At 52.9% G+C, this 9,257-nt stretch overlaps 1 protein-coding gene across 1 annotated transcript; it reads left to right on the top strand.

Annotated features, from left to right (window-relative positions):
- Positions 1 to 1,836: 1,836 nt before the first annotated feature.
- Positions 1,837 to 8,710, top strand: PINK1 (PTEN induced putative kinase 1; the record flags this gene model as incomplete). Its single annotated transcript, XM_009870087.1, has 7 exons — positions 1,837 to 2,076; positions 2,833 to 2,936; positions 4,640 to 4,822; positions 5,697 to 5,860; positions 6,667 to 6,794; positions 7,804 to 8,040; positions 8,440 to 8,710. Coding segments are annotated over 7 exons (1,317 nt in total), but the record flags the coding sequence as incomplete, so codon positions are not given.
- Positions 8,711 to 9,257: the final 547 nt, after the last annotated feature.

The following is a 9,257-nucleotide window of genomic DNA, read 5'->3' as shown; positions in this document are numbered from 1 at the left end:
CCCCTGTGAAGGAGGGAGGGGTTTCGGGGATCCCCTCAGGCAGCCTTTTGGAAGGGGAGGGGGCTCATTGTTGTGGGAAACGCCTCAGACAACCCCTTGGGAGGGCACAGGGGGTCCTGGCCGTGGGGAGCCACTCAGACACCCCCCTGCCATGAATGGCGCAGGGGTTCCTTGTCATGGGGAGCCCCTGGGACACCCCCTGTGAAGGGACAGGGGTCCTTGTCACGGGGAGCCCCTAGATAACTCCACATAAGGGCTTGGGGGGGATGTCTTTGCTCAGACACCCTCTTTGAGGGGGAAGGAGCACCCTTGTGTCACCAAAATCAGGAATGGAACTCCTTAGTGCCGAGTTTGGGATTCACGAGCGGGCACTGCTGTGTTCGGCGTGAGGGACACGGGGGATCTCTCTGCCCACCATGCACGCCGGGTCTTGCAGCGGCCTGAGCTCGTGTCAGTCTGTTACACACACGTGCATTAGGTTTCCTGGAATAATCGTACATATTCTTTCTGTTTGGTGGAACTGATGATCATATTCGCAGGCTCGGAGCTCTGAGGGGTTTCTATGATGGTCTCTGGTGGTCTCCTGTGGCCTCTGGTGGTCTTTAGGAGAAGAACTTTTCTTAAGTTGTCCAAATTCTTCTTTATCTAGTAAGGACTTGGCTCAGTTTGTTTTGTCTGTTACAGTCCTTGACTCCTCATTTTGTTCTGACCACTTTTCTCAGGCACTTTCTAAAATACAATTATTTGCGTGAGCTGTTTGAGCTCGTTTGATTTGTAGCTTATCTTTCAACACTTGTCCTGGGGAGCCCCTCAGGCACCGTCTCGGAAGGGCAGGGGTTGTCCTCACCGTGGGGAGCCCCTCGCTGCCCGTACCCCCGTGAAATGGGGGGGGTCAGGGCCCTGGCTGGGGGGGTCTCGTGTCCCACGAGGCTCACGTCAGGCCCACGAGTCTGTCCCCTCTCCCCGAGGCAGGGCAGTGCTGCCAGGGCGGCAGAAACATTTTGTGGGTAAAAATAGCTGGTTGGTGCGGGGCACCAGCTGTCACTGCCCTGCTGACTGGCAGGGAGACGCCTTCCCAGAGAGATTCTGCTTTTCCCTGCGCTTTCTCAGGGTGGGTTCTCTCCCCTGCCCTGAGCTGTGCCACCGTCCCAGAATCCGCTTCCCTTTGCTGCGGGGCACATCCCCGGGGGCGCCGGCAGCGTGTCAGGGTTGCGCAGAAGTGCTGCTGTATGTTGGAGCCGGCGAAAGCTGTGGCACAGCCAGAGCTGGGAGGCTGCGATCGCTGCCATTCAGCTCCTGAACAGCCCTCGTGTGCTTTTTTTCCTCTTGTCTCTTTTGGTTTCCTCCCCATCGCTCTTCAGCTGACCGACCAGACCTCGTACTCGGTGGCCGCGAAAGCTCAGGGCGTTGTTTTTCCATCCGTTATTGCTCTTAATTGGGTTTTCTTTTAAACGCTGTTTACCTGGTTTATTTAGGGAGGGGGAGAAAAGAGTAACAGCAGGTTTGTTTGTAGAGGCATTTAGTTGGGCTTGTGTTTACAAAACATACTCACGTTCTAGATTAGCAAATTGCTCCTCCTCCCTGTTCCTCTTCTCACTGTGAGTCTGCAGCACCCTTGGAAAGGGCACCTTTGGTGAAGACTGTTTTAAAGGTAATTTTCAGACAAAAAATACATGGTCTGCCACTTATTTTCCCTGTGGTTACAGTGGTCTGAGTTTAAACGTTAAAGCCTGATAGCGGCTTTCAGGGTGGACCAGCTCATACTCAACTTTTCTGCTGGGAGGTCTTGAATAACTGAGCGGGATCTTTATCGTCGTCTTTTCTTCTTCCTTTCAGACAGTGTTTGTTGGGAAGAACAAGCCGCAGAAAGATCCCCTGAGCTCCTCCCGCTGGCAGGGCTTCAGACTGGAGGAATATCTCATCGGGCAGCCCATCGGGAAGGGCTGCAGCGCCGCCGTGTACGAAGCAGCGATTCCCTTCCCTGGCAGTCGTGGCTCGGCCGAAGAGGAGCCCGTAGAGAAACACCAACCGAAAGAGGCGTTTCCGTTAGCTATCAAAATGATGTGGAACATTTCGGTAAGGATGAGTGTTGAAAACGCTGAGCTTGTCAAAGCAAAGCTGTGGTTAAGCGGCACTGGAGATGTCGATTGCTTAATGAATGGTCCCAGGGTGAGATAATTAGCATTCGTCGTGCCTCTGGAATTGGTGAGGAGAGCTGCTGCTCTTGTTGGTTACAGAGGTGATGTTTGGGGAAGAAAAGAAGCTGGTGTAAGAACAGGGAAGGCACTGCTGCTGGTGGAGTCGGTGTTCTTGTCTGCGCTGCAGCAGGGAGAGATTTTTCTCCTGCAAAGTGTGGCTGAGATGCGAGTCCATCCCCTGCACACCAGGCAACTCCCTGGTGTTCCAACTCCTCAGTGTCGCTATTCTGCATTAAAAAAAAAATGCACATGGCTTTTCCCCTTGAAGAGATGTTGTGGCACTTGACGCAACAAGCGGATATTCTAAGGGAGTCTTCTGAGACACCAACATCTGACACCCCTTGGGCTCCAGCAATACCCCAGTGCTGACCTGTGGGCTTTCCCAGTCAGGTTTTGAAGCTGTGAGTGTTACCGTGTAGCTCAGAGTGCAAGGAAAGGCCTTGCCGTGTCCCTTGGTAAATTCTCTAAGGAGTTAATCGCCTTCCCAATTTTCAGAGCACAGAAGGGAGTCCCTTTGATCTAACCTCAGGTGATGTAACTCCAGACAGAGCATCAGAATTCTCTGCTTTCGGTCTGTGCTGAGGCTGGATGGTTTTGGAGCTTAACCCGCTGTGGTTTGTCGTTGCTGTTGCAGGCTGGTTCGTCCAGTGAAGCCATCCTCAGCGCCATGGGCCGAGAGCTTGTCCCAGCCACACGGGTCGCCTTGGCCGGAGAATACGGGGCCGTCTCCGCTCGCAGGTATGGTCCCTGCGGGAGTGGCGGCGGTTCTCAAGCGGCGACACGCTGATTTTATCCATCGGTGGATTTTGCAGTGCGTCTGTGCTGTTAACGTGACAGCCAAAGGTGTTTCTGTGAGGGTTCCTGGAAGTGGATAAAAACCAAGAGTTAGGAAACGGCAGAGCGATGCTGCTGCTGCTCCAGCGGTGATGGAACACGGGTGTTTGCTCCGAGGAGCAGGCATGGCAGGGCGTGCTGACGTGTGGGGAATACCTGCGGCTCAACGGTGCCAGCATGGGTGCTGTCGTCCAAAAGGGTATCAGAATAACTGGAGACAAATTGAGGCCCTCTCAGTGGTCAGATGGGTGCCCGTGACCGGGTGCTCCTGTGCCTTCGTTTCCCTGTGTGTAAAATGCGTTGGTATGTGCGGAGCTAAAGGCTGAGAGGAGCTACTCCTGATTAAAGAGAAATGTTTGATCAGAAGTAAAAAGCAGAAATGCTGTTCAATTAGAAGTATGAAGCAGAAATGCTTTTTAGTTACAGAAATGTTCACCTGCAACCAGTAACAGTTTGTCTGTATTTAAACACCAAACAGTTTGACTGCAGTACGGTTTGCCTGTGCTAATTCAGAACTGGTTTGGTTGTAAAATGGGTGCTGAGCAGGGAGGTGGAAACTTGTTCCAGTGCAGGGAAACTGGTGAGAAAGAAAATGGGAAGCGACGCGGTTCCCACTCCCTCACGTGCCTGGGAAGTGAGCAGGCAGCAGGCAGGTGAAAGACTGCACGGAAGCTTTTACATTCTCTCGAGTGAGGTTTAAAAAAAAGCTTCTTTTTGTTCGATTCAAAACAATGGGGTCTGCAGCCCGGATTGTCTCATCTAAATTTCAGATAATGAGCGCTGCGTGGCACGTCTCCAGCGGCGAATGCGGTGGAGCAGCCGAAGGGATATTTGACATTCTGGGGATGAGAGGGGAGAGAGATCTAGTTTGCAGATAGGCGTAGGTGTAACCTGCTCTTCCTTGTAGTGAGCGCTTCCTGCCTGTGCCGGGAAATAGAGCGTCTAAATTGATTTGGCTGGTGCGAAGCTGACCTTTATTTTATATCTAACAGAGTAATTGCATTTGGTTTGGTATTTTTGGGCTGGTGTTTTTTTTTGTTTTCTCTGAAGCTGTTGTAGTTCTTTTCAAACCAAGAAGCAGCCCATGACTAGCTCTGCCTTTAGCAGCAGCACAGGAGGGGTAGGAGGGATTTAATAAAAAGAAAGCCGGTGTGATCAGCCTAAGAGTTTCCAGAAAAGCTTCTGTTGCTGTAAAGCTCAGGTATTTCTTGTTTGACTGTTGTATCCAGGGAAATCCAGTGACCACAGAGTCCTCCCGCCAGCCGCAGGTGAAGTCTTAGCCCCTGTGTCCTCCTCTGTTGGTGTGTTGGCGGGTGGTACTGCTGCGGCGAGGCTGGCTTGGCTGTGGGGAGCGCCCGGGCGGATTTTTGAACTCCTGTGTTGGAATATTTGCTTCATGTCGGTCCTGTAATCTATACTGGGCAGCCTTTAATTCTCTCACAAGGTTTTTTGCTGCAGAATAGAAGTGTTTGAGCACTGCTTTGGAACTCTTTGGTGGAGAGGACGGGCTGTATTAATGAAAAGTAGCTCCAGAAATAAGAGATGCGTGTGATAAATTGGAATTGACCAGGAGACCGATGTGATCTGTGGGATTTGCTTATGTGCAGAAAACCTGTCCTTGGGAGGAAGAAGTTGCAGCCTCATCCGAATATAATCCAGGTGATCCGAGCCTTCACATCCTCTGTCCCTTTGCTGCCCGGAGCCTTCGTGGACTATCCCGACGTTCTTCCATTAAGCCTGAACCCCCGAGGGATCGGCTACAGCCGCACGCTCTTCTTGGTGATGAAGAAGTAGGTAGAGAGAAGCTCGTTAATGCGATTCGGGTTTTTTGTGCTGCTGCACGGGTCCCTGCAAAGCTCTGGCCTGGGCTGCTGCCAAAAATCCTGCTCTGCTCTTTGGCAGCCTCCTTTTGGGAAGGCTTCATAAAACCCGTTCCAAGTCCTTGAGGTTTTAACTCTTGTTCAGTGATGAAGACAAGCCGTTCTTTTTAATAATCGCCCGAAATTAAAGTAAGAAACATAGAGCTCATCCTCGTTTGTCTGCCCTTCAAAGCCTGAGCTTCAACCCCAGTCTGAACACGCCACCAGAGACCGAGTAGAATTGGTAATGAGATTCCTGAGTGCTGGTGTCTGGCTTTCTCAGCTGGATGTTGGTTTTGAATGGGTTTCGCAGTGGCATCGACATCAAAGCACCTTCCGTTTCCCACCCTGTGTCTGGAGAAGCGCTCGGTGCTCCCTGTACTCAGGAATATGTTCTTCCTCCTGATTAGCACAACCTCCTTGTTTTGCTCCTACCGTCTGTGTTACTGATCTGCCTCCTGTGCCGTGCAGAGCATTATACCAGTAGGCAAAACCCTGTGAGAACAACCCCTGTGTACCTGGAGCGCCTTGTCCTGTGTTCGAGGGGCTGATTTTATGCACAGTCGCCGAACACAGGTGGGAGCACTGACATTGCGGTGCTGGGTGTTGTTGCAAACCCCAGGGTTTGAGAACGGCTGAGAGGGGAGTGGTGTTGAGGCTGGGGTGTGGAAGGCCAGTGGTTGAGGTTGGGAGGAATTTGGCACGTACGAGCACACCCTGTACCCAGCCAGCCAGCACCGAGGTCAAGCCGTGAGCTTGAGCATCCCAGGATGCTAATTCAGAGTTTTTGCCTTTTTCTGACCAGTTACCCCTGCACCCTGCGCCAGTATCTGCAGGAGAGCAGCCCGGATGTTCGTCTCTCCACGATGATGATTTTACAGCTCTTGGAAGGTGTGGACCATCTTGTTCGACACGGCATAGCGCACAGAGACCTGAAGTCTGACAACATCCTGGTTGAATTTGATTCTGGTACGTAGATGGCCGAGTATAAACGCCGGTTAAGTCACGCACAGAGGTGGTGCAGTCGTGTGGGTACTCAGGGAGGCGCATTTGGGGGAAAACGAGCATCAGGCACAAGCACAGCGAGCGCCGGTTGGGGCAGACGGGCGTCACTGTGTCTGTCACGCTGGAGGTGCCTTTGCTTCAGGCTCCGTCATCGCTCGGTAACGCAGCAGCGCCGAGTGGTTCTTAAAATCCCACCTGGCGGTCAGGTTAACAGCGCTGCGCCCTGGGACGGCGAGACGGCAGTTGGAAGACGAGGGAAGCGAAAGCCAAAAGCGACATTTTCACCAGCTGGCTCTCCTGTAAGCCTCGCTAATTGAGATTTTAATTACCTGAGCGCTTTTTCAGCGTGATCGAGATTTTAAATGGGCAGGAACCAGTAGCAGGCAGGCAGAGCTGTGTAAGTAAAGGTCGTGGTTTAACAACAGCGGCAGGTTCTCAGCGATACCGACACTGTCCTTCTTTTCCTGAAGGAAATGCTGCTCCAGAGCGATGCTGAATGCAGTTAGGAAAGATCTTAAGCATCAATTTTTTTCCATATCGGAGTCTGGAGAAAAAGTGTTTCCACTTGGCAACATCTGATTTGTCATCAGGACAAGAACTGTTAACCAATGCAAAGTTTCTGCAGCCTTTCGAATAGCAAAGTACATACATCGACAGCTTTTGCTACAGATAAAAACAAAAGGGAAAAAAACTAATATATTCCTCCATGAGGGATGAGGCCCTAACCTCGTGTATCTTCTTTTTTCTGGTATCCTCGGCGTCGTTTGCAGCTGGCTGCCCTTGGCTGGTCATCACCGACTTCGGCTGCTGTTTGGCAGATGAGAACATCGGCTTGAGGCTGCCCTTCACCAGCAGTTACGTGGATCGGGGCGGCAACGGCTGTCTGATGGCACCCGAGGTAAATCCCCCTGCGGCACCGGGGGGCGGTGCTGGTTTCCCCTTGTCCTTCTGGCAGGACGGGGAGGTTTCAGCCCCCGGCTGCAACGGGGGCTTGGAGAAGGGTGGGATTAAGTCTAGGAGCAGTGGAGGGGAGTCACTTGGCTGGGATTTTTCCCCCCACGTGCTGGTCTCTGCTGGTGTGTGTACACACACGGCCTCTGCGATCCCATCTATCCTTTTCTACCTGTTCCTGCTCGGGGACATAACTCAGCTGTGTGAGGCAGTTCCACGGTAACCACCTACATGTCTTCACCTCACCCCGTGCTTGCTCCCTCCTGGAGTGCCGTGTCCTGTGGAGCGGTGTCGGAGGTGCACGTCCTAACCTGGGTTGTGCTTTCTGCCTTCATTTAAAAAGTCCTCTCTGGATCTGTGCCAGGCCGTTGTCGAACAGACACCTTGAGCCCTGAAGGGTGAAATGGAGTCAGTCGGTGTTAGGAGCCAGAATTGACCTTTCCCACGAGAAGTTTGCTCTTTGGCGTTTTCTCGAGCCCCTTTCTCTGTGGCTGTCCAAGAAGCTCCTCGTGTTGCAACAGGGGGTTCTGGATGAAGTCCTAATTGGCTGTGAAATTATTTACAGCTCTTTTTTTATTTCTCTGAGGATACCCATAATAAAAGCAAAGTTCCTTAACTGTCCACTTGACCTGGAGCACCTTGCTGAGGTGCAGTGTCAGTTGTTTATCCATTTCTCTCCTCCCTGTCTAAAATCCCAGCAGGAAATCGCCCTTGGCACTCCCTGAGTGCTGGTCAGGGGCAATGAGCAGGCCCATCCCGGTGAGTTGGGTGATGCTGAAGACATGGAGCAAGCCAGCAGGGAATGCTCACACCAGGCATTTAGATGAAGCCTGGCTTTCGTTTCGGTCTCTCTCAGTTTGTTACAGTGGAAACGCTGGTTCAACCCTTGAAAATTAAGTTTTGGCACCGAGCCCGCACTTGAGCTGTTTGTTTGAACATCCCTGTCTCTGTGACAGGTGGTCACGGCGTCACCCGGGCCGGGCACGGTGATCAACTACAGCAAAGCCGACGCTTGGGCTGTCGGAGCGATCGCCTACGAAATCCTCGGTCTGGCCAATCCTTTCTACGGCCACGGGGACTCGACTCTGGAAAGCAGAAGTTACCGTGATGACCAGCTGCCGAGCCTGCCCGACGGCGTGCCCCTCGAGGTGAAGCAGGTGATAAAGATGCTGCTCCGGAGGGATCCTGACAAGGTAAGAAGCTGCTGCCTTGAGGACGTCACCTAACCGGCCCTCGGGAGCGGTGTCCGTGGATCGACTCACCCCGGAGGGCTGCGGCTGCGGGACTGTCACCAGGTGTTGCCACCATCTAGGGAACGATCCGAGAGAGACAGTCAGTCTGTGTGGAGGTGTAGCGTGGCCCCTCGCATGGTCCAGGGCTGTTGGCGGGTGTTTGTGTTAGCGACCGGACCTTGAATTTGGGCGTTATTTGTGGTTGCCTGGTCAGAATAGTCACAAAGAGGTTTTTAATTTGGAGGGACTGTGCGGTTGGTGCCTTAGAGGAGGCTGGGGGGACTCATGGCAGCGCGTGGGCGAACGACGTGGCATGAGTACAGCCGGCCTGGCTAATCCTGCCTCTCCTTCCTTTTGCAGAGGTTGTCCGCTAGAGTTGCTGCTAACGTGCTTCACCTCAGCCTCTGGGGCGAGAGTGTTCTGGCCTCCAAGGCCCTGAAACCCGACCAGATGATCGCTTGGCTTCTCTGCCAGTCTGCGGCCGCCTTGCTCATGGACAGGCTGGCGGATAAAAGCCGGGTAGAAACCAAAATGAAGATGTGCTTTTTGGCAAACCTCGAGTACGAGGACCTCTGGGCGGCGATATTCCTGTTGCTGGCCTGGCGAAGCCGATCTGAATGAAGACCTGGGATGCATCTGTGCCGTAAAGCACTTTCTAAATGCACGTAGGAATCTGTCTTCTCTGTCTGCCCGCAATCCTGTAGTGCTGTAGGGAACAAAACCGCGGGCCCGTGTGTCAGAGGTTGTCTCTAGCACACGTTAGTACGCGCTGCTTTTCTCCCCCTGCTAGAGGAAACGCCCTCACTCTGTTACTCTAGTTGTGAGCACCTTGCAGGAGTCCTGAGGTTGGTTTTACTCATGTTTGGGAATTCTTGATTGACTTCTGAGTTGTTGAAGGAAGCGAGTTCCCTTTCGGAAGAGGGTCGGTGTGGAGGAAGCCCCGTCTAGCTGCACCTCACAGGGAAGTGTCACCGATTGAAACACTGCGCCGAGAAAGCCGAGCTGACGGAGGGACGTGCAATCTTGTTGTAGGGAAGCCCATGGTGGTCTTCAGATGATTCCTCTGCAGCCGAGGCTGGATCCTGCTGTAAAATGACAGCCTGGTGAGGTGCTCCCTGGTAACGTGAGCGTCAGGACCTGCTGCCTTCTTACCATAACACCCATCAAACACCTCGCCA

Source organism: Apaloderma vittatum, unplaced genomic scaffold (genome assembly GCF_000703405.1).
Source record: "Apaloderma vittatum isolate BGI_N311 unplaced genomic scaffold, ASM70340v1 scaffold22045, whole genome shotgun sequence".
Lineage (NCBI taxonomy): Eukaryota > Metazoa > Chordata > Aves > Trogoniformes > Trogonidae > Apaloderma > Apaloderma vittatum.
The sequence above is the reverse complement of the archived record's forward strand: the minus strand, read 5'-3'. Positions and strand labels throughout refer to the sequence as shown.